Source organism: Sciurus carolinensis, chromosome 7 (genome assembly GCF_902686445.1).
Source record: "Sciurus carolinensis chromosome 7, mSciCar1.2, whole genome shotgun sequence".
In the NCBI taxonomy this organism is placed as follows: Eukaryota; Metazoa; Chordata; class Mammalia; order Rodentia; family Sciuridae; genus Sciurus; species Sciurus carolinensis.
In genome coordinates, this window is record NC_062219.1 from 85,561,016 (window position 1) to 85,586,179 (window position 25,164).

Below are 25,164 nucleotides of genomic sequence, written 5' to 3' on the forward strand. Positions count from 1 at the left end.
CTAACCCTATTGCAAATTAAACAAATACATTGAAAAACACAATATTTTAAAAAATTGCTCTTTTTCTCAATTCAACTGCATTTGCTTGGAATGTATACTTATTTTGAATTTATTTGTTGATAAATACCAAGGAATAAAAACACTTCACTTACATTTCTTTTGTATATTTCCCAGATACTTTAATTTTTACTTGGAGAGAAGAATCAGGATATAGTTCATAAAAGTGGATAGATTGATAGCACAAATACTAGGACCACAGTCTCCTAGAAGGCATGTCATGTCTCTAGTTATCTCTTTTTGCATAAAGTCTTATATAGCAATTTAAAAGCATCTCGTTCCATAAATGCATCTTGAAGGCACTGAAAATGCTACTATACCGTTTAATAAAATTTTTCATTCTTTTGCGTATTTGGATGAAGAATAACGGATAAATAAGCTCTGATGAACAGAATGGTTTAAGAAGACAACATTTTTGGCAGTGTTAGCTTGTATTTCTTAATAATGGATTGATTATCAAATGTATTTCAGAATGCTCTGTCAGTGCCTGGACTGATTTAGTCTTCCTCGTGGATGGCTCATGGAGTGTGGGAAGAAATAATTTCAAGTACATTTTGGACTTTATTGCTGCTCTTGTGTCTGCTTTTGACATTGGGGAAGAGAAGACAAGGGTGGGGGTTGTTCAGTACAGCTCTGATACCAGGACTGAATTTAACTTAAATCAGTACTACCAAAGGGATGAGCTTCTTGCTGCAATTAAAAAAATCCCATACAAAGGTGGCAACACAATGACAGGTATGTTTTACAAATTTTATTACTGTTTCTAGTAAGTGAAATGTTTTGTTTTGGAAAGAAATTAAGCATTACTCAGTAAAATCATATATTAAATACCTCTGAAATCAACCAGATAGTTTTTGACTTCAGCAAAATTGAATAGTATAGGGTGAATGAACATGGTTCTTTGTCCTTTTAGGGGATGCCATTGATTTCTTAGTTAAAAATACTTTCACGGAATCTGCTGGAGCAAGAGTTGGATTTCCTAAAGTGGCAATTATCATTACGGACGGCAAATCTCAGGATGAAGTGGAAATACCAGCCCGAGAACTTCGTAATATTGGAGTTGAAGTTTTCTCTTTGGGTAATTTAGATTTGGCTCATTATTTTCATTGTAGAACTGCTCTAATACACTTAATTCTTAGGAAGATGTGGATTAATTCCTCAAAGAAGGATGCTTTAAGAAGTGTTTAATGCAATTTTATAGTGTGACTTTAAGCCAAATTGTCCTTGAGTAAAAATTCTGTTTATCTCTTTCCCTCATATAACTTCCTTGGCATGTGTATTAAGTGAGGTTATATGTACGTTCTTTGTTAGCTCTCTACTTTTCAAAGACAACTGGACCAATGATTCTAATAAAGATATTCCTTGTATTAACATTAAGTATTTTTTTATGCATTTCTTATATTATGTAATACTTGAAGAATTCAGATGGCTCCAGCTCATTCAGTACTCTGGAAGAGAAAAGTATTATCTTTACAGATGTCAGAGACAAACGATGGCATGGTTGAGATGAGAGCTTGCTCTGTTTTACTAAGCAGTCATTTTTCTCTTTGGCTGTTCATTTTATGTGAGATTACAAAATGCTTTTGTCATCTGAACAGTTGCACATTCGTTATGAAGAAAAGCAATTCTGGCTTATGACTTAAGGATTTGAAAATGTATTCAGTTTGTGAAAGATTGAGAGAGTGAAGAGCTTTAAGTAGACACCTTTCCCAATTTAATATATTCTTGACTTTTTATTTTTAAGGCATTAAAGCTGCAGATGCAAAAGAGCTCAAACAAATTGCATCCACACCTTCATTGAACCATGTCTTCAATGTGGCCAACTTTGATGCAATTGTGGATATTCAAAATGAGATCATTTCCCAGGTGTGCTCAGGTGTTGATGAACAACTTGGTGAATTAGTTAGTGGAGAAGAAGGTAAGTGCATTCTTTGTTAACTATTTCCCATGCGTTAGCATTTTCCATTTTTTGCTAGCACTATAGCTTTACAGATGTTCTAGAAATAGTCATATTTACTTAAACATATTCTCCAGTGACTTTCCAATTTTATATTCCATTTGTTTTTCAGAACTTAATTTATTAATGCCTTTTGTACTGACCTATCCCACCAGTGAAAGATTCAATATAATATTTGAAATTTGTGAAGTTCTTATAATTTTGGGGGACAAGTTTTGATTTGATCTGTTCTTTAATATTCTTTTGTGCATATTGTCTATGCATAATTTGGCTCTTCTGGTACTTGCTTTAATTATCTTTACATTCTGATGTGAAAATTGGCTGACTGAAAGGACATTTATTTTAGCATTCTACAATTTAAAATAATAACAATGTTTCTACTAATTGACTTAGGGCAAGGATTGTCTATCATGATGCTCTGCTCAAAGTTTTCGAAGCTTTTAAGAGTATTTCATAAACCAGTCAATTTAATACTCCCACATCTGGAAAGTTTTTCCACTTCTATCAGTTATTACTTGTAAATACATGAAAGAAAGAAGAGGCATTTCAAAAAAAATGTTTCACAAACATCTTTTTGAACATTGAAAGTCACAATTCAAAGCGTTTATATTTTTTCATGATTGTTCTCCTGTTAGTCTGAGAATGATGAATAATTAAAGATAAGTTCTGAATAGCTACTTCCTCAATCCTACAAATCCTTTAGTCTCCAAATCTCAAGTATTTTGGCAATGTTCACTGTTGCTAATTCTATCTCAGAACTTCTCATTATTTCATGGACTCTGAATATTTTTCTTTATTTTACTGCCTGACTTTTTGCTCTGTGTTATTATGAAATCCATCTCCCCCACATCCACTTTTCTTGGATGACCTGCCTTTACTCTCTTTTTTAAATATGCTAATTTTTCACTGAGGTGCGGTTGTGTGTATGTAAGGGTAGGTATTTTAGTCAGTTTTGTGTTGCTGTGACCAAAGGACCTGACAAGGACAACACTGAGGAGGAAAGGTTTATTTTGGCTCATAGTTTCAGAGGTTCAGTCCATGGCTGACTGACTCCATAGCTCTGGGCACAAGAGGAGGCAGAACATCATAGTGGAAGGATATGATGGAGGAAAGCAGTTCAGGACATGACATCCAGAAGCAGAGAGAGAGAGCGCGAGAGAGAGCGCGAGAGAGAGCGCTCCATTTATCAAGCACAAAATATAACCCCAAAGGCACACTCCCAGTGACCTACTTCCTCCAGTAATCACCTATCTTCCTACAGTTACTGCCCAGTTTATCTGTACTAATGGATTAATCACTAAATAGGTTACACCTCTCATAATTTAATCATTTCACCCCTGAAAATTCTTGCATTGTCTCACACATGAGCTTTTGGGGGACCTCTCATAGGTAAACCATAACAGTAGGCCAAACTTTGTTCTACCACTGCTTGATTCTCCTGTATGGGGAACAGGGGCCACTCTACAGTTGTTCACACCATTCTTCAGGGTTTCTCCTTTTCCTTTGGCATTGACTTCTTTTCCCTGAACTGCCTCTGCACCACCCAACAGTTTTTGCCAAACTTCCAGCTGGAATATTTATGGCTTCCCTCCTGCTACTTTTCACTTAAACAGCATTTTTAGACACTACATTTGGTTGCCTGTTTTTAGGAGGTAATGAATAAACTTGTGCCTGTTTTTGCACTCACTTTGTCCAATCTGATTTATAAAAATTTGGAACTTTATCTTCTGGGAAGTCAATTCTATTGGCAAGCCTAGAATTTTGGAAGCTTGTCTGGAATATCTTTAATATCATAAATACTTAATTTTAAATTGCATGACTATGTTCTACAGTGACTAAGGATCAACATTTTTTACATGATCAATATTTACATGTTGATATGCATGTTATAAACTGTTATTTCACCTCTGGCTTGTGGTGTTTTGAATGTAATTGAACTTTTTTTCTTACTTGGAATTAAGTGGGATTAAAATTGTTTAAAATTAAAAGAACCTGCTAAGTGCTTTTTATTTCTTAGAATCATATATAGTAGCTTCTAAAGGTCAGTTTTCTCTTTAATGATATTATTAAAAGAGAAAAATTTTCTAATGAATTGTGTGAATCATTGCTTTAACAAATATTTATTGCCTGCTTTGGGATCCAAAATAAAGGTAATAGTTCAAATGCAAAAACCAGAATGGAAATCTTGGTTCCAGGGAAGAGTCAGGCACCAGGTGCCCTATCATTAATTTCTTTCAAGCACTTTTTAGTTCCCTAAAATTTTCAGAAATCTGACTAAAATCCAGGCACTAGTGACTACTGGTTTATAGGTACAGGTGAAATTAAGGGAGAAAGGGTCATGGACATAACCTCAACATTACTGTGTATAAGGAGAACTGAAGGTTCAAACCTAACCAACTAATCAGTAGAGGTGCATCTTCTTGTTATTAATCACTGTCTACTTTGAACGTTTTAGTTGTTGAACCTCCTTCAAACTTGGTTGCCATGGAAGTCTCATCAAAATACATTAAGCTAAGTTGGGATCCTTCTCCCAGTCCAGTGACTGGCTATAAAGTCCTCCTCACACCAATGGCTGCAGGAGGCCGACAGCACGCTCTGAGTGTGGGGCCTCAGACGACCTTGCTCAATGTTCGTGACCTCTCAGCAGACACGGAATACCAGATCAGTGTTTCTGCCATGAAGGGACTGACATCCAGTGAAGCCATCTCAATAATGGAGAAGACTCAACCAATGAAGGTTCAAGTGGGTGAGTGCATGCACTATTGGGTTTGGAACTTGTGAAGATCCATTTGACATTAAGCCCCACTTGTTCAGACTTGGTTTCAAGTAAAATAATTTGCAATAGTTTTCTTTGAAAGAAGCCTGCTAAGAAAGACAGATACTTATATTTAAGAATGAATTCATAGTTTTTGAAATTTAATGGACTTTCCTTCTCTTTACAGAATGCTCACGTGGTGTGGATATAAAAGCTGACATTGTGTTTTTGGTTGATGGCTCCTACAGCATTGGGATTGCAAACTTTGTTAAAGTTAGAGCATTTTTGGAAGTTCTTGCAAAAAGTTTTGAGATTTCACCAAATAGGGTCCAGATAAGTCTTGTCCAGTACAGTAGAGATCCTCACACCGAGTTCACTTTGAAAGAATTTACCAAAGTTGAAGATATAATTAAAGCAATAAACACTTTCCCCTACAGAGGAGGATCTACAAACACTGGCAAAGCAATGACTTATGTCAGAGAGAAAATATTTGTGCCTAACAAGGGTTCAAGAAGCAATGTACCAAAGGTTATGATTCTTATCACTGATGGGAAATCATCAGATGCTTTCAGAGATCCTGCCATAAAACTAAGGAATTCAGATGTTGAGATCTTTGCAGTTGGTGTGAAGGATGCCGTTCGCTCAGAATTGGAAGCTATCGCTTCTCCTCCTGCTGAGACCCACGTGTTCACAGTGGAAGATTTTGATGCTTTTCAGAGGATATCTTTTGAACTCACACAATCTATCTGCCTTAGAATTGAGCAAGAATTGGCAGCTATCAAGAAAAAAGGTATGTGGAATAGAAGTTATCTCTTCATGACCAAAGCTTTTTGGTTCTAAACCTGTGGATGATAGGCTTCTTCAGTTCTTTTTATGAATAGGAGAAAATAACTTACCTATATTACTGAAAACTACTGAACTTAGTTTATTTAGCTCTGAGCTCTGACTCCTGGTTATGGTTCATTTCTTTGTTGGCTATGCTCGCCCATAAAAGTTGTGAGATGTTTTTGCTCCTAGATTCTTAAGTGGGGCTAGGACCAGCTTTATCTCACCTATTGGTCATAGCCAATTAAACATCAATTTCTTGAGTGTTTATTATGTGCTGGATACTAAACCAGTTCCTTTGAACCAAAGGTGACTAAACATAGTCTGGACTTTTGAATTCTTTTTAGAAATTCACTTTCCTGGATAATTTTTGGGCCACATTTGGAGTTCCCTATCCTCTTTTTCTTCATTAATCTAAATTCTCTTTCAGTGTTCAGTTAAGAGTCCCATCCCTTGCATCTCACCTTCCTTAACTGTTCTAGTACTGGGATGCTCACTATTGCTTTCACTCACTTGGCATCCACATGTGCTGCCTTTATTTATTATTTATAATTATGCACTCGCTCATTTCTCCAGTTTGATGTATGTCAAACATACATACAGGGCAGGCGCTGTACATTAAGCATTGTCTGATCCTATGATTTAGTTTAAATGCTTAGTTTAATAAATGTCTTTTTTAAGGAAAATTTTTTCTTAGTTTCACTTTCAAATATCTACCTATCCACCACCAAAGGTTAATATCCAAGTCCTGGGAATGACTGGGAAAATCACAATCGTTCTTTTTTAACCTTGCTACTGCAGAAGTATTCCACACAGGAGGAGGGCTATTCTACTACTGCTTTGCCTTAAGAAGCTCAAAATTTGATTTTAACTAGGCATTTATATTACTCAGTATTATGGATGCTCAAGGCAAATCATCAGGACCTTCTTGTAAGGCTCTTAGCAAGGGGCCTTCTCTCAGTGGTTGTGTGTGAAATCAGTGTGTTGGCCTCAATGGCCACTCTCCCAAATTAACAGAAGCCATATAAGAAACATGAAGTCATTAGATCCTTTTCGTTTTATAAATTTTACAATTTTAAACTAAGTCAGCTGCTTCTTCTTTTTCTTCTTTTATTTTTGTAGCTTATGTGCCTCCAAAGAATATTAGTTTTTCTGAGGTGACGTCTTACAGTTTCAAAACCAACTGGTCTCCTGCTGGAGAAAATGTTTTTTCATATCACATCACATACAAGGAAGCTACTGGGGATAATGAGATCACGGTGGTGGAGCCAGCCTCAAGCACCAGTGTCATTCTCAACAACCTGAAGCCAGAGACCCTGTACCTGGTCAATGTAACTGCGGAGTATGAGGATGGCTTCAGCATTCCCTCGGTTGGAGAGGAGACCACTGAAGAAGGTGTGATGGGGTTCCTTTCATGGTTTGTCAGGGACTAGTCATTTATTGCAGAACACTGTTACAGTTATAACCACCTGCTTTATAGTCCAGAATTCTGAACATATTTGTAAAATGTAGTATCTCTAAGATACAACTATTCATAAATCTTTTTAAAAAGGGAAAAAACTTTCAAGTAAAACACTGTGTATTTGTTGTGATGAATTTGAGGAGAGACAGAGAATTGTTAATACTTGTGGAACTAACTTTCAGAATACCGCTTTTCCATCATTTTCTGTCCTACATTTCAAATTTTAAATCCTTCTGCAATTACCTTATTTTGCTGATGGAGCTAACTGTAGCTACATATTACCACATATTTTTCTTTTTTAAAAATTATGGTGAAACATACATAACATAAAATTTATCATTTTAGCCATTTGAAGTGTACATTCCAGTGGCATTAAGCATGTTTATTTGTTGTGTTACCATCACCAACATCCACCCCAGAATGTTCAGAATTGACACTTTGTAGCCCTTTAACTATAATCCCCCATTCCCTGATCCTCCCTGTCCCTGGAAACCACCACGCTGCTTTCTGTTTGTATGAATTTTTTTCACTCCAAGTGACTCATATGAGTGGAACCATATAGTATTTGTCCTTTTGCATCTGACTTATTCCACTTAGTACAAGGTCCTCAAGATTCATCCACCCTGCAGCAGGAATCAGAATTTCCTTCCTTTTTGTGGCGGGGAGGAAGGAAGGCGGTACTGGGGTTTGAACTCAGGGGCCCTCTACTACTGGGCTGTTCCCCAGCCCTATTTTGTATTTTATTTAGAGGAAGGGTCTCCCTGAGTTGCTTAGCACCTTCCTTTTGCTGAGGCTGGCTTTGAATTCATGATCCTCTTGCCTCAGCCTTCCCAGCTGCTGGGATTACAGGCATGCACCACTGTGCCTGACCAGAATTTCCTTTCTTTTTAAGACTGCTCCATTTATATATATGCCACATTTGATATATTCATCCATTGGATATTCAGGTGGCTTATACCTTTTAGCTGTTGTGAATAAGGCTTCTATGAACATGGTTGTGTTAATTTTACCAATGCTTTAAGAAGTATTTGTTTATATGGGTCTACTGGGTAGAGTTGAACACTTTTTGATATAATATTGACATTTAAAGGGCACCAATGTTAGGTTAGAAGATTAAGACAAGGCAATTAGTCTTAACATAAAGACAGCGAATATTAGAAGAGATGTCAGTGGCTCTCTATTTTGACTGGAGATAGATGGGAAAGAGCTCAAAGGCCAGCATGAAGAATTTACAATAGTTACAGAATATTTACTGATAGAGCTGGCACACATTGCCACACCATTTTGATAAAAGCTAGAGAATCTTTTTTCTCTGAAACTTTTTTTAAGAAAATAAACTGTAGAAATAAACACATTAACTCCTCCAACAAACAGTTTTGGAGTAGAGGCGACTATATTCATATACATTCTAGATTTTGGCTGTAGGGCTATTACAACAGAATTTGGTAATGCCTTTCTAATTCTACTGTTTGTAGCAAAATCTAGGATGCAAATTTTCTTTCAACATTAGGGAAGTTTCTGATTGAATACTTCCATTAAGATAACACTTCCTGAGGTACCGCTATGTGTCAGATGCATTGCTAAATATTTTCCATGGATTATCTCGTTCAACCACTTCAATAATCCAATAAGTCATCCTGTTTTACTGCTGGGTAATGTGAAGCTCACAGTTACATATCTGTTAATCTTCAGAGCTAGGATTCAAACTCCTCAGTCTATCCGCCTCATTTGTTCTGACTAATTTAGTCTTTTTCCTTGCCATACAAAATGAATCATGGTTGTTTTAAGTCTGCCAACCATCATTTCTTTCTTTTCTTTTTTCCTCTTTGGATTGATCTATTGAGGTGTTGAATTTTTAAGTTAAGTTCTAATTGGTAGGAAGATACAGGCATGTTTCTCTGTAGTGAACTGAGAACAAAGTGACCTTGAGTTCACCTTTTCTCAATATGTTATCCATATGGACAGTTTGCCCCCTTGAACACATAGGTTATTTAACGTGTTTACTAGACATGAAACCAAATAATGCTCTCATTTGGGCTTAATGAAAATTTTATTGAAGACTGTGAGTCTATGTATGTTATCCATGTTGCACTTTAACTTCAAGATTTAGATCTAACTAGTGTTCATTAAGTACCTGTCACGTGCTTGCTCCCTCATGTATATAGTCCAATTATTCTCCAAATCAAATGACTACAGATGAAGTTGGTTATGGGATTGTTTCAGAATCTATTTATTCTGGCTGAATGCAGTAACCAGGATGTTTGTCCAGAAATTGCTTGTGGATTTAGAGAAATGCTATCATTTAATGTATAAAAGTTATTTTTTTGTATTTTTCATATAAATTCAGCTAACTTTTTTGAAAAAAAAATTATTTATTTTTGTTTCAGTAAAAGGAGCACCTCGAAACCTAAAAGTGACAGATGAGACTACTGATAGTTTTAAAATTACCTGGACTCAAGCTCCAGGAAGAGTTTTAAGGTATCGAATTATATATAGACCAGTTACTGGTGGGGAAAGCAAAGAAGTTACCACCCCAGCCAACCAGAGGAGGAGAACACTGGAGAACCTGACTCCAGATACAAAGTATGAAGTATCTGTAATTCCTGAATATTTCTCAGGACCTGGCACTCCACTGACTGGAAATGCAGCCACTGAAGAAGGTAGAGGAAATATACTGATCAGATGATAACAGCTGTAATCTTAGACTGAGGGGAAAGTTAACAATTTTCCAAATAACACTATGAGACATTTTGTCTCAAGATCTGAATATCTCAGACTGTATTTCTTTGAAATTGAAGTTATTCAAAATTTTGATTTACTCATGGTGTCATTTGTTTCAGTAGAACTTGAATGCTATATGATATGGTCTAAATATTCTTTTAAAATAATATTATTAAATATTTTTATATAAATTGAAGGATGACTAGGGATTAAAAATCAAACTGCTTGTCACCATTAAAACAGATTACATTTTACTTCTTTGGGAAGATTTTAAAACATTAATTTGTTTTTATATAAATGGGATGGTTAGATTTCTGGGATCAGTTCTGACATTTGTAAATAATTAGTGTTTAATATATATTTCATTGAGAAAAAATAAGGTATGCATAATCTTTATTTTATGCCTTATCCATGTTGTTTTTAATAGTAATAAAAATGCTAAGAACGTATTACCCAAATGAGCAGTTATTGAGCCCTATTTGCAGTAGACTGTATGCAAAGGTTTTTTGCATATTATCTCATGTAATTCCTGCATAGACTCTATGAAGGTACTGTTATTGGTCCAGTTTTAGAGGACTTGAGGCCAAGGGAACTAAATAATGACCCTGAGTCATGTAGCTCATAAGTCATGAATCTGAGTTTGTGTACTCTGCTGCCATTCTTCAGATGCTCCCAAGGAATGTCCACTACAGTACAGTGTGGCCTCTGTGTCACTCTCCCTCCCCTTACTGGCCTGCTCCCCTCCCTCCCTGTGCAGTCTAGATCATTAGTTCTTTCTGAGATAGTCCCTTCTCCTTCCTTGTCCCTTCTTCCTCCTTTCTCTTCCTTCGGGAAGTCACTGTTTCACTTTTTCTTTTTACTTGCTGGGAAGCTGGAATTCTTTGTGCTGGTCACCGTGAAACAACTCAGTAACTCTTCATCTTTCTGTTTTCTTGAGTAAAACTGGCTAGGCACTATGTGCCCACTTGATAACTGAGTGACTTGAGACTCTTCAGAGATGACGTGGCCAATCTACCCGCAGTGAGGAGATGTCAGAGGCCATAGATGAGAAGGGATGGGTGACCCCTCTCAACTGTTCCCAAGCTGTACCAACCCTGGGTCTCAACTTGTTTCTTCTCTTTTTTCCTATGGACAGCATCATTTTTATCACTTTTATCCTATTAGCATTATTTCCTGGATATTACCTTTAGATATTCATAACCTTATACCAACAAATTGTACTGAAGACATCTTGGAGGAGTTAAAGTCTACGTAGTAATACTGATCAACATGGGTGCATTTTGTAAAGTTTTTTTCCACTTTTAGGGAAAATTTAAGGAAAATATTTTACATGAAAGATTCTAACATGAGAATTACATGGATTTACATGAAATATTTTAATCTGTCTAAATTCAGAAAAGGAATTGTATGTTATTTGCTTTGTTTCTACTAACATGTAGGTCCAGATTTAGAAATGCTTAAACTTTTTGAATGGTAAGCAGTTTAAATGACTAGTCTCACTGGGGATATAGAGAACATACATATGTAAAGTGACCAAGTGTTTTTCAAGTCAATTTATTAAATAATTGTTTTTGATGTTGTTATTGTCATTTTTAATGAAGTCAGAGGGAATCCAAGAGACTTAAGAGTTTCTGACGCTACGACATCAACTATGAAGTTATCTTGGAGTGGTGCACCTGGAAAAGTCAAACATTATCTCGTCACATACACCCCAGTGGCAGGAGGGGAGACTCAAGAGGTCACTGTGAGGGGAGATACAACCAATACCATGCTGAGGAGATTAAAGCAAGGGACACAATATGCCTTATCTGTGACAGCTTTGTATGCCTCTGGAGCTGGAGATGCCCTTTTTGGAGAAGGAACAACACTGGAAGGTAATTCCTGTCATATTTAAATGAAAATCCTTGAACTTGTTTGTGATTCTACATTTAGGAAGCTTAGCACTTTTTCAGAGAATGGAAATTTGTAATACTCTTTCTTAAAAGGAATCTATAATTGAAGATAAATAGCCAGAAAATTGTCTGTTATTCAGAGATATAGAAAGTAAGAAACTGAAAAAATTAAACTCTGATCAGGAAGAAGTGTCTTGGGGGAGCTGTCTGCATAGTAAGCCCTTAGAAATGTATTTATAGTACCATGGGTTGGTTTAATGGAGATTAAAGGTGCAACATTCAGTGAGTGAAGGAGCCTTGGGAAATATCTATGGGTGAAGAGTATTTGAATTGCTGAAGGTTGTGCAGCTGGTTCTGTCAATCAGGTCCAGATAGGAGCCATTTTCTCTTTCTATAATGTGGCCTTCTCCTTTACCATGCATAAAAGCACTCATAATAGCTTGAGAAAGATGAGAACCCAGGTTTTTGTCTGTTTTCTAAGTGATTTCTAAAATTCAATTCCATGTTAGAAGTTCAGAGTTAATGCAATACTTAGTAAGAACTATCAGCAAAAATGTCTCCTTGGTTCTTTACATATTTCTTAGGGTCTTTTGAGATATAATGGCAGCTTAGGTTTAACTCACCACAACAACTAATACGTAGTGGAAGAGAGAACACAAATTCAAGTTAACCAGGAGAATGGATTGCAATGCAAAGAAAAAGCATTATCACTAGGTGATTACAATGCTGCTGCTTAGTAGTGTAGCTAACAAGCTTTCCTTTTTTTTATCATCACATTTTATATTACTTATTTTAAATCATCACTGGAAGAAAATGAATCTGAACTATCTTTTGTGATGTAAAAATCGCAGTGATATTAGGCAAAACACCCATCAACTTTGATGGATTCAGGAACTTGGAGGATTGTAAATACTGGAATTGGCAGGGACAAAATCTATAATAAGTAATTCTGATTGGATGCTTTAAGATCTAGTCAGGAATTAAAGCAAAGAAAAATTTTTTGAATCAAAATAACTGAGATCAAAAGTTTAATCCCATTAGTCCATGAAATCTGTTCTTAGAAGAGGATTTAAATATAAGACTATATACCAGTGTGTAAAGTCCTGATAACCAGAAGACTGACTGAACTACTTAGCTGAGCAGCCTTCAATAAACTTATTATTCTTCCAAGCCTTGGTTTTTCCATCTATAAAAGGGGGATGATCATCCTCCATCCTTCCTCCCAGGAGTTATTATGGTAATGAAATGGGACAATGTTAAGTGAAACTCTTTGGGAATTGTAAAATACTATATGTATAGAAAATTCATCAAGAAGAAGTAACTTACTAACTTTAGAACTGATATCTAAAAATACAGTGCTAGTATTTCAGAGCTATTGTCTTCATGACAGCTTTCAAAATGAGAGGCAGAAATGGAGGTTGCCTTAACTACAGAGGCATAGACAATAGCGTAAACATGTGAACTCTGTATCTGGAGCAACATCCAGAATTTTGGAGAAGTTGGTCCTTCTTTTTTGACCTTTTGAAGTTTTCTTTTTCATATGCTTTTTATAAGTTTTTATAGATGTTCATTGGATTTTTTCAAAGGGTAAACTTTTGAGCTTTTTTTTTTTTAAAGAATAAGTGCAGATTGTTTATATTTGTGAAAAATTCTCCTTTAAATTATGTCAGTGTCTTGGAAATAATGTAATACTTTTTCTTTTGGTTGACCTTTTAACCTTCTTGTATTCATCGGTACTTTCTTTCTTTTAAAAATATATTCATGCTCAAACATTTTTAAATTCTAAAAATGAAGGTATTTTCATCAAGAATAATATACTAAAAATCTTACATAAAAAATTCTCTTTTTTTTTTTTTTTTTTTTTTTTTTTGGTGGTGCTGGGAATCGAACCCAGGGCCTCATGCTTGCAAGGCAAGCACTCTACTGACTGAACTATCTCCCCAGCCCAAAATTCTCTTTTAAAAATTTACAACAAACATGTTCTATTAGACTATAGTTTTTCTGGGCCAGATGTATGGTTAATTGTTTATGACTTTTTAGCTTTGCATAAGTGGTATAGGTAGTCTAGCAACTTGTATTCATATTTGAGTGTATGCATACACATGTATACTTGGTATACATGTATTTCATCAGAAATTATTTCTATGGGATATACACAGGAAACAAAATAAAAATTAAACACTACAGTTTCTCATTTCTTGACATGGAAGAAAGCTAGATGATTTTCAAGTTTACTTACAAATATAGTTAATTTGTTACTCATTTTGTAATAATAAAAATTATTTTCCATTTACACTAGATCTCCTTACTGCAATGAAAGATTACAAAAAAAATGCTGCCAGCCTGATTTTATGAACATATTTGTCCCATTGCATTATGTGTGGTAAACCTGACAAATATGTGAAAGCTTAGTTGTGACTAAATTAAAATAATAGAAGACTTTTGCCCCTGGTTATTCCATTTCATTTTATTATATTAACTCAGCCAAATCCACATACCATATACAGGAATAGGATATGATGGTAAATGCAGGGAGTGGAAAGCCCAGAAACAGAGCCAGGCAACTGCTTTTGAGGGCTGCTGTTTTTCTAATCTGTTTTTCTCCTGGAAGAGGAGGTGGTAAGAGCAGACCTTGAAGGAATGTTTCTTCTCTCCAGAGGCATGGAGGCAACTGTAAGAACTTTCTGTAGGTTGAAAATTGTGTAGATTACCTCAAGTGCATTGTGGCTTTCAATTAAAAAAAAAAAAAAAAAAAAGAGCATTTAAAAAAATAGTTACTATAACCTACAATCATCCTTAACTTGAATCTGTGTTCTAGTACTTTATTATTATTTTTTAAAATGCAGCTGATGATCAGAAAATTCCCCTGTCTCTGGAAGAGAGATTTATTAACATTGGCATTGGGGAAGTTCATGGTTGGCTCTAGTATTATATGCAATAGAATCACAAAGGCAGAGTTTATTACTATTTCAGATCCAACTTCAGAGGAATTTGAGCACAAACCACTAGGTTTGATTTACATTTTTTTTTTTTTTTACCCTTGTTGTTGTTGTTAAAGCAGATAGGCTTATGTAGTTACTAAAACAGTTATACGTGTAAATGCACTTTAGATATGGATAGACCCTTTGTCGTTACTGTTAATACTTAAGAGGAAAACCTACTTTTATAAAACTCTAGATGAATAGTGTTCATTTTTATTCAGAGATATACCACAAATGAATGAAGATATCAGTTAGGAAATAATATGGTTCTTTTAAAAAATTTCGGAGTGTTGTTTTTCTGGCTATGGAAAATATGACTTTTCAGAATTTTCTTTGTTTCAGTTGCTATAGCAACCTGCCAATGCCCTAGACATGAATGACTTCCTACAAATCAAACCAAACTCAGCTGACATTTTGTTGCAATGAGGTTTTTAGCACATCACAGGAATACTGCATGATGTTGAGTAACATGAGGCTTCTCTAAGAGCAACTAACAAAGCCTCTATGTTTCCCCAGATTTACTGCTGTCTCATAATTTGAAAAATCATACATTCTGGGCCTAACAACTCTGATGTTGCCAGGGAACTTTAGACAATTACAGGACAGTAATTCACAGTTCCTTTTCTGTGAATTAATTGTTGATCAGAGAAAAATCTGATCTATGGAAGTTTTTTTTTGTTTGCTTGTGCAGGCTCTGAAGTTGAATTATAATTTAATGGTTAAGAGGTCTTTAAGAACTACGTATTACTTGAAGTGACTAAGTTAACTTATTGACAGTGAACTTTGTCCTTTGGAATGGTGGCTCTAGTTCATTGGTTGTAAATCAAGTGTATTTCCACATGAACATTATCCAGAAGCAGGTCTTCTGCATTCTGCTGTGGAAAGTTGGATGGCTTTTGAGCTGAGTTCTAACGGAAAAGACAAATTGATTTAGAAAAGAGTTTACATTACATTTTCAATTTAACTTCTATTTTTGAAAGTGGTATGTGAAACTCAGTGAAAGCTGCCTGGAACAATCTATAAGATGATATATAGTTTCATTTTGTAATGATTAATTTTTCAGTTATCATTGGCTAATTTGTATTATAATTACATTTGAGTTGGATGTTAACTTGCTTTTCAGAAAGCAAATGGAAAAGGGCTAAGGAAATATATGAAAGTTACTTAAATGAAGTATTAATTCTTTGGTATGGTATACGGAAACAAAAGTGTGCAAATCAACCCCTTGTGGATGTGCAGATCATGGAGAAATATACCTGTTTGAATTACTTCCCACAGCAGTAGTAGTCATGAGAAAAATGCTTTTGAATATATATGTGAATGTGTTTTATAATCAGGACAGAAATGCTAAGTGCCACAATTTCAAAACCTGATAGAATTTAATACCTTAAACTAATATCATAACAGGAATATATTGTTATTCCTTGCACTTACACTGATAACATACGCTGGTGTATGGGAAAACTATTGAGATGGAATCAAAGGAATAGGAAGGGTGCATACCATCATTACAGAAGATGACTTGTTTGAAATAATTGCCAGAAATTCTATTTTGAGATAAACATAAGGTAGGAAACACGGGCATGTCATTCAGAACAGAAGAAAGTAAACACTATGAAGCTAAATATTATCGAAAAAAATGTCACTTGGGTTAAGAAAAAACAAAAACAAAAACTGAATCAACCCCAGCACCATAAAACATAGATTTGAGGAACTCAGGGAGGGAATTAGGGAGCCACTGCCAGAGCAGAAGTGGGTCTAGGCTCAGGGAAAGGTAGTGGTAAGGGGCAGAAAGTCTGCTAGAGTTGGCTTATGCTCACTATTCCTGCTACTGTGCCTTGCCCTCTTTTCTTTCTTTCTTTCTTTCTTCTTCTTTTTTTTTTTTTTTGTTTGTACTGGGGATTGAATCCAGGGGTGCTTAACAACTAGCCACATCCCCAGCCTTTTGTATTTTATTTAGAGATAGGGTCTCTCTGAGTTGGAGGCTGACTTTCAATTCCTAATCCTCTTGCCTCAGCCTCCTGAGCTGCTGGGATTACAGGCGTGTGCCCTGTGCCACTGTGCCCAGCTGTGCCTTGCCCTCTTGAGGAACAGTAATGTTTTCTGGAGACAGGGTAGAGACTGGACTTCTAACTTGACTTCCTTTCCCCCTCTCGCCTATAAGGTAAAAAAGAACTCTTTCCCAAACTCAGTCTAAGCAAACTAAACCAAAAGAAGCCAAATAATCTCTTCCTGTAGTTACTAATGTATGGAGTTCTTTAGATTGAAGACAAAAGCTACAACATATTGAATCAAGCAAATGCCTGGCTGTGTTCCACTTTTGCTGAACCTCATTCATATATGAAAATGTGATTAACTCTTCGATAATACACGTGTTTGAGAGCCATTCCCTTTCAAGATAGGACAGAGGGAGAAGGGAGGGGTGAATTTCCTATGTATTTTATGGGATAGAAAGGATGCAATGAGGAGCTTAAATAATTTCTCCATTATCCAGTGTCATATGATATGTGAACCATCAACAGTCCTACAGAGAATCGCCATGACCAAGTTTGGACCAGTTTTGTTTTCTCTGCCCTTTGTGAAAATCTAGCCCCTTTCTAATTGAAAGTGTGAGGGCTCTGTCCCCCACTGACCAACCATACCTTCCAAGTAAATGCTTCTCTAGGCTAAAGAGAGAAACAGTAGAAAGAAAAGGAGAGGGAAAATTAGAGATGGGGAAAGAATAAAGAATGATAGATTAATTAGAACCACAGGACAGATTTTAAAGATTTCTAGAAAGCATCAGCACTTAGCCCTGGATATTCTGATTTAATGCATAAGTACAGGGTAGAGCCTTTGGTTCTCCAGGCTGTTCTATATATCTGATCATGTACAGTCCAGTTATTTTGTTGCTGAGGATCCAGGGCCCCAGGAACTGGCATAGTCTGCTGTTGGTCCACTCAGCTCGTTGTATACCTGGCCCCAAGACCAACTTGACCACTTGCCAGCCTGCATCCTGCCAACTGTGCCACAGGGTGCTTATAATTGCTTCATTCGTTTGGTAATCTAATGTTTGGCTGAGCCAAGAATCCATTTTTAAAAACTTGAAGGTTTGTAGGTCTGATAAAACTTATGTATCATGAATATGTAACTTTCTCCATATTTGTGGGCTTAAGGCAACAAAATACTCAGCCCTCCTGCTTTTGTGGAGGAAAAAAATTAATGTCTGAGAATAGTATGAACCAATGTTTAGGAATTTTTTTTTTATGAAACTGACTGATTGACCCAAGAAACCCATGTGGAGGAATTGTCTTTTAAATCCTGGCTTCTGAATAGAAGTATCTTTCACCTTTCTTTGAAGTCTGTGTTTCTTTTTAACTAACATGAAATGGTAATACTCTTGCCTACAACTAATGCGTTTGCACTCCACAGGCAGAAACTATGACTTTTTAGAGAATTTTTTTTTTCTGTGATTGAGAACTTACTCAGTGTTCACTAAAATTAATGTCTTGACGTTCATGAGAACTCAGATATGTTTTTTGGTTGATATTTCATTTGCATCTTAAAAAGTGCTCTTGCAGGTTATCTTCAAGACATTGATAAACCTGTCAAAGTCTTTATTGCAATTTTACTAATTTTTTTCTAGCTTTATAAGTATTGATAGTGTAGAAATAGTTGGTTAAAATCCATGAGGAGACTTGTCTAGTGATGTGAGATCCTTTTGTTTTAAGCTCAGAAATGTCTTTGTGAATATATTTTTGCTTCAGCCATAATTCTTTTCCTATTATTATTATTTTTTCTCACAGAGAAATCATTAACTTGTGTTTGTGTTTGTGAGATGTCTGTTGTCATGGAAACAAAACAATGTCACAAATTCAGTGCTGTAAAAAGCAGGGAGAAAAACAGGCTGAGAAGCACAATCTTTAAGAAAAGTAGAAGCTAAAGTTATTGTTTGTAAATTACCCCAGTATTAATTTGGAACAGAGTTCCTACATTCTAACTAACTTTGTCTTATATTTTTTGGAATGCTATTAATGCAGTATTTAGCTTATTTAAACTCAAGATCACTTTCAAGAATGGTCATTCCATAGCAGCCATTTCTGACTGCAACTTAGGAAATTTAGAAAGAGGCATATATGGAAAACTGGCATATATGAAACAAAAGGAAAAAGAGTTTTGCACATTTGAAACTAGGAGACTAGTTTTTGGAATATCAATGATCAAAATAAGTAACAGACAAAACCCCCAATAACTGAACCAAACAAAACAAATGAAACAAAGTACTTGAAAAAGCACTTTTATCTTCCTGTAGGTAGAAAAGATATAAAGCTGTGTAACCATCGAAGTAGCAAATACAATAAAGAAGACTCTCAAATGAAAATGAGCCTTAAGCACTTGGGGGAGAAAGTCAGTGTGTTCTTGAAAATAAGTATTCTTGCAGTAAAATATGTAACTAATTTCCTTCCAGAGATGAGATGTCCTGTCAGCAGTTAAAGTTATTTATAATAGAATTTTCCATTTAGGCTTGGGATCTGGTAGTCTGTTCAACTCCTGTTTTATTTTTTTTTTTCCCCTCCCAATTTAATGATATATGGTAGGTCTTTGTCTATTGATGTTACTTTTTTTGTTCATTGTTATCTTTATTTTTGTTGAAATTTATTTAATTATAAGTAGTTTTAATATACTGATTTTTACTCTTTGAGTCAAATAAAATAATAGCTTCCATAATTCTTGTAAGAGTATTGTATATTATTGGCATGAATATGCAACATACTGGCAAAGAGTGTGCTGAAGAAGCAGATAGTTTTATAATTATGTCACACAGTGGCACAAGTGTAGTAAAGGTAGCCAATATAAAGTGACCTGTATATTTATCTTACATTTAAAATATGGAGCGCGAGAATTTTATTGGAAGACATCTGTGCCTCCCATTAAATTGAGGTTTCCATATTTTTCCGTTTTTTTTTCATGAAAGAGCCAGAATTTAGTAGCAGACGTTTTTGATCAGCTAAAACAAGTGGTATATTTTATTTTGATGACTATTCACTTTTAAGTTTTCCAGCAGAATTGGTGGTTTTTTAACATTATTAGGGTTAAGCTATATTGAAGTTTAGTTCTACTTTTTTTTTTTAACTCTATGAGCAAACAAAATTTTCTCCAGAACATAATTAAATTATGGAATTAAACTTTGCAAGTGATATGAGATTGATGCAGTTATTGTTATCATACATTGAAACTGAGCTTATTTAAATTAAATCTGGGAGGAAAAGATCACGGAAGGAATGAAGATTTTTGTAAACAATGGGCTATGTCAACAGGTCGACTTAAATGTGACAAAATTTTGGGATTTAGATGCTTTAGTTTTCCTTTAGAAAAAATTGTAAGGCACCTATTCCTTCAAATTTGGGTGATAGCCTTGTCCTAGAAGTTCTTGCAATCAGACTGGGCATGGTGAATAAGGCTGATAAATAGGAATCAAATATAATTCTGAAGTTTTATTCCACCAATCTGCTCCACTCCAGGAAAAAAAGCTCAGAAAGGAGAAATGGGTAATTTTAGACAAGTTGAGTTTGTGTTCAGCAAGTTAGGATGTCTGTCAGGATTAATGAATGTTCAAATATTTAATAGTCTTTTAAAAAAATGATTTTCCTTTAATTTCTATTCTAGAACGTGGTTCTCCTCAAGATTTAGTTATTAAGGACATCACTGATACATCAGTTGGTGCTTATTGGACATCTGCTCCAGGAATGGTTCGAGGATACAGGGTCTCATGGAAATCTCTTTATGATGATGTTGAGGCTGGAGAGAAAAATGTTCCTGGTGATGCAATTCATACTGTGATAGAAAATCTGCAGCCAGAGACCAAATACAGAATTTCGGTCTTTGCAACTTACAGCAGTGGAGAAGGAGAACCTTTGACTGGAGATGCCACAACTGAATGTAGGTAACATCACAGGTGTGTTTGGGAGTGTGTTGGAGCTATCTAATAGCTATCAGCCCAAAGGACGTGCAGTTTAACCACTTAAATTTTTTCTTCCTATGATAAAGAAGGACTGAACAATTATGATCTTTAAGGAATGTGATTTAAATTCAGATTAGTTAATACATAAAAAATATATCAGCCCAGCAGGGTGGTGCTTGCCTGTAATCCCAGTGATTTAGGAGGCTAAGGCAAAAGGATTGCAAGTTCAAGGTCAGCCTCAGCAATTTAAGAGAGACCCTGTCTCAAAATAAAAAGCTCTAGAGGTGAAGTTCAGTGGTAGGACACCTCTGGGTTCAATCCCCAGTACTGCAAAAAAAAAAAAAAAAAAAAAAAAAAAGTCACATTTTGAAATATCAAATCCCTTTCAACTACCTTTATTTACTCTCCTCCCCCACTTGTCCCTGATAAACTAGATAGGATACTCAATCAGGAAAAAGATCAAGTCCCCGGGAGACAGAATTCAGGCACATTTACAGTTGAATGATCTGGTTAAAGTTACTTAACCTTTGAATCTTGGTTTCCTAATGTGTAGAATGCAGATAATAAATCTTGTCTCTCAGAGTTGTCATGAGGATAAAATGAAATATCAATGTACCAAGCACCAAGTATAGTGACTATTTATTTAGAAATAATTGATCAATGATGACTGACTATTGACATAATGATTTTCATATAATAAAACCAATCCTAGATTCTTTACTTTATTTCTATTATGTTTGGTAAAGTTAAACCAAAAACCCACTCAGTTTTATGGTGGCTCTAACTCATTAGTATTATTTTTTTGTGAACAACTATGAATAATCTATCATCATTTATCATCACATGACTGGTTCAGGATGTGTCAAAATTTCTTAGTTCTCTTTCCTAAAAAGTTATTCGTTTGATAATGATGTGCCAGAGTCGGTTAGTAGTTTTTACCAGTGTACCACTTTGGTGGGGGCTGTTAGGAATGGGGGAGGCTCTGTATGTGTGGGTGAGGGAAGGATACTTGGGAATCTCTGTACTTTCTTTCCAATTTTGCTATGAAACTAAAACTGTGTAAAGAATAAAATCTATTAAAAACAACCCAAAACAAAACCTAAACATGAACAACAAAAAATTCATTTGTTAAACATGGCATTTATAAGTTTTTGTAGGGGAAAAGAAACTTTATTCCTTTTGTTTTGGGAGGATTTTAGGAAAAGGGGAAAGAAATGGAACATCTTTGCATTTCCTTCTGTTAGAAAGAAGTAGAAGAATTTGGTGATTTTTCTGGCAAAGAGAGAGGGAAGTGCCCTGAGGGATTTTCAGTTAAGTCCTACATCCTGATTTAAAATTGTCTTTTAACTAAAATCTTTTGGTCTGAGTTGTCTGAGGAATTCATTTTCTTTTTATCACTGACAAGCTCAATTGGATATGTTTAAATTTAAATTTGTCTAAATTAACCAGCTTTCAAAAAAAATCAAACTCCCTATAGGAAATTTAAATATGTGTAAAGGCATATTTCTCAGATATTCTCATGTTTGGTTTCAATGGTAGTAAATGAAATATTGTGTCTGTAATAGATTGGATGATGTATTTTAAGAAACTGGCAGAAATTCCTCCTCTATTTCTGGTGGAAATTCATTTGTTGTGAGAGAAGCCATATTGTAAACTCAGGCCAGATAATCACACAAAGAGCTAAACTTATTTGTAGGAGTAAGATAAAATTCATATGGTTGAGAAATTATTAAGGACATTTAGAGGAATTTCTTTCCAAAAATTCTCCATTATGTCTTTTTCTAAAAGTAGCCAAGCCTTCAGATAATTAAGTTTGAAAATCTTCACAAGGGATGTGATTTAGCCAAAAGCAAGTATTTTAGCGAAACTGTAAATGAGCTTTTGTGTCTTAGAAGATGAGCATCTGAGAACTTTATTGTATTTTTTGGCTCTTTTTTACGGCTGGTGAAGAGAAAAGTCTCTTTTGAACTAGCAGCAGACTTGGAAGGAAGGAAACATTCATTTCTCAGAGTATACAAAACTGCTTAAATATCTAAGTAAATAGAAGACATGAACCTTTTTGGCTCTACTGTTGTTTTGTTGTTGTGTGTTGCTTTGCTCTTTGGGGAAAGCAAAGGCATTTACAGAGTACTTTCAGACATATGAGAGGGGGCATTGAGGTGACAGATGAATCCTAAGGTATGGGTAGCTCAACGACTCACCAGATTGTGCTTTAAGAGTTGCATAGGCGCTCCCAAAGGAATGTCTTAGAAATGTCTGTAGGATCAGGATCACCTGAAACTCCGGAGTGTGGTGTGCAATCTGTTGATACCATGGAAACATTGAGACTAGAAAGCTGACAGAGGGTGAACTGTCTGATGTCCCTCTTTATGGCAGTGGTGTCAGCAGTCTCTTTTATAAAGACGCTAATCCCATTAAATTAGGGCCTCACCTATAAAACCTTATTTAACCCTCATGGCCTCCTCAAAGGCCCTGTCTGCAAAACACTACATTGAACAACATAGAAATTTGGGGGGAGATGCAATCTTTCCATCCATAACCTGGGCCATAGTTTTTTTTTTTTTTTGTTTTCTTTGCATGCTCAATAATTTTTATTTGAAGCCAGACATTGTGAGTTTTAACTTTTGGGGTGCTATGTATTTTTTATATTCTTATAAATATTCTTAAGGTTTTTCCTGGAATATAGTTAAGTTCCTTGAAAACAGTTTGATATTTCTGAAGTTTTGTTTTGAGCTCTGTTTTAGTGTAGGGCTAATTTTGCTCCATTGTGGAGGTAATAACCTCCTGAGGATTCTACATGTCTTCAGAATTATAGGGTTTTCTGTTTGGCTAGTAGGGATCATTTCTGACCCTTTGTCAGAAATAGTTCCCTCTATTTCTTTTGAGTGTTTCTTTCCCTGGTTTTGGATAGTTTCCTCATGCATGAGCCCTGACTAATACTAAATTAAAGATTCAAGGGGGACCTTTTGCATGTTTTGGGGGCGTTTTTAGGTGATGTGATCTCTCTTATGGTACTTTGTTTTGCACATTCTGCCTTGGACTCCTCAGAAGCTCATCACCCTATTGTCAGTCAAGGGAAACCACCAAGGTTCATCTGGATCCTACTGGTGCTAGAATCTGGGTCAATCATAGAGTCTACTCTCATTTCTTCCTTCTTGCTTAGGGATCAGGGTTTTTAGTTGTTTCACAATTTTTCTCCCTATTTGAATATGAAATTTCTCTTAAGATCGTAAAGATTCTTTACCAATTTTGTTTTCTTCAGCTTAATCTCTTTCTATAAAAATGCTTATGACTTCTTGGATATGAAGGTATTAAATCTAAATTAAATGATCATGCTGTGAATTCTATGTATAAGAAAAGGAATTTTGTAGCTGGGTGTGGTGGTACACACATACCTATAATTCCAGGGACATGGAAGGTTGAGGCAGGAGTATTCCAGGTTCAAGATCAACCTCAGCAACTTAACATGACCTTCTCTCAAAAAAAAATAAAAATGACAGGGGATCTAGTTCAGTGATAAAACAGTACTGGACTCAATCCCCAGTAACCACACCCCACAAAAAACAAAAAATACAAAAGATGTTGTTGACTGTGCCTGTTTAGGTATCTGTTTCTGATAAAGTAAATAACAATTGTGAAATATTAGTAAAAGATAATTTGATAAGTAATATTGGCTACAGATTGTACCAATAATAACATATAGTGCTTCCTAAAATACTAAGTATATACTAATTTATCTTTAGCCCTTGAGGTATTTTTATGTGTTAGGGTTTCCTATTCTTTTATGTTCATTGTCTTTCATGCACATGGCAATCACAAGAATAATGTTAACCATAGTAACTCTTTTCTAGTCATTTATAGACTACAACTTCTTCTGAAAAGGCCTGAGTAAAATTTCTAACCCTGCATTCATGGCTTTTAGTATTCCCCATGGCATTGTTACTAGAAGAATTCCTTACAGATGAAAATATAATAAAAATTCTAAAACTTCATTTCCGGAAATGGATGTTTTCTTTACTGAAGTCTCCAGAATGCAAATAGGAAATCCCTGCAATATGAACTTCCATTTTTTTAGTATTAGCTGGATAAAGAGAAAACATCTTACTGATATCTTGCTGAGATTAGGTTCACACGCCATCATAAATTTATGAGAGATTACAATGCTGAGTAAGAGGACAGTGTACACATTTAAGAAACCACATAGTTCCTTTTTGCATCAACAAGGAAGTGGTCACACATATATTTTCTTTAACACAGTATATATTTTAATTTCCCTTTTATTTCACAGTATCCCAAGATTCCAAAACGTTAAAGGTGGATGAGGAAACAGAAAATACAATGAGAGTTACGTGGAAACCAGCACCAGGGAAGGTTGTCAACTACCGTGTTGTATACCGCCCCCAAGGGGGAGGGCGGCAAATGGTTGCTAAAGTTCCGCCCACCGTCACTTCCACGGTACTGAAGCGGCTTCAACCCCAGACCACATATGACATCACAGTTCTTCCAGTTTACAAGACAGGAGAAGGAAAGCTTAGGCAAGGATCAGGAACAACAGGTACAAAATAATAATACT

General features: G+C 35.5%; 1 protein-coding gene across 2 annotated transcripts in view; it reads left to right on the forward strand.

Annotated features, from left to right (window-relative positions):
* Col12a1 (collagen type XII alpha 1 chain) overlaps positions 1-25,164 on the forward strand; it is a 109,998-nt gene that overhangs the window by 14,765 nt on the left and 70,069 nt on the right. The window contains exons 6-15 of one of the 2 annotated variants that reach the window (XM_047558679.1): positions 529-792; positions 971-1,135; positions 1,802-1,975; positions 4,470-4,760; positions 4,957-5,559; positions 6,717-6,989; positions 9,444-9,716; positions 11,379-11,651; positions 20,297-20,569; positions 24,880-25,146. The exons of the other annotated variant lie outside the window; for it this stretch is intronic. Of the exons in view, the coding sequence (XP_047414635.1) occupies positions 529-792; positions 971-1,135; positions 1,802-1,975; positions 4,470-4,760; positions 4,957-5,559; positions 6,717-6,989; positions 9,444-9,716; positions 11,379-11,651; positions 20,297-20,569; positions 24,880-25,146 (2,856 nt within the window). The remainder of the gene's footprint in view (positions 1-528; positions 793-970; positions 1,136-1,801; positions 1,976-4,469; positions 4,761-4,956; positions 5,560-6,716; positions 6,990-9,443; positions 9,717-11,378; positions 11,652-20,296; positions 20,570-24,879; positions 25,147-25,164) is intronic. 2 annotated transcript variants of the gene reach the window in all.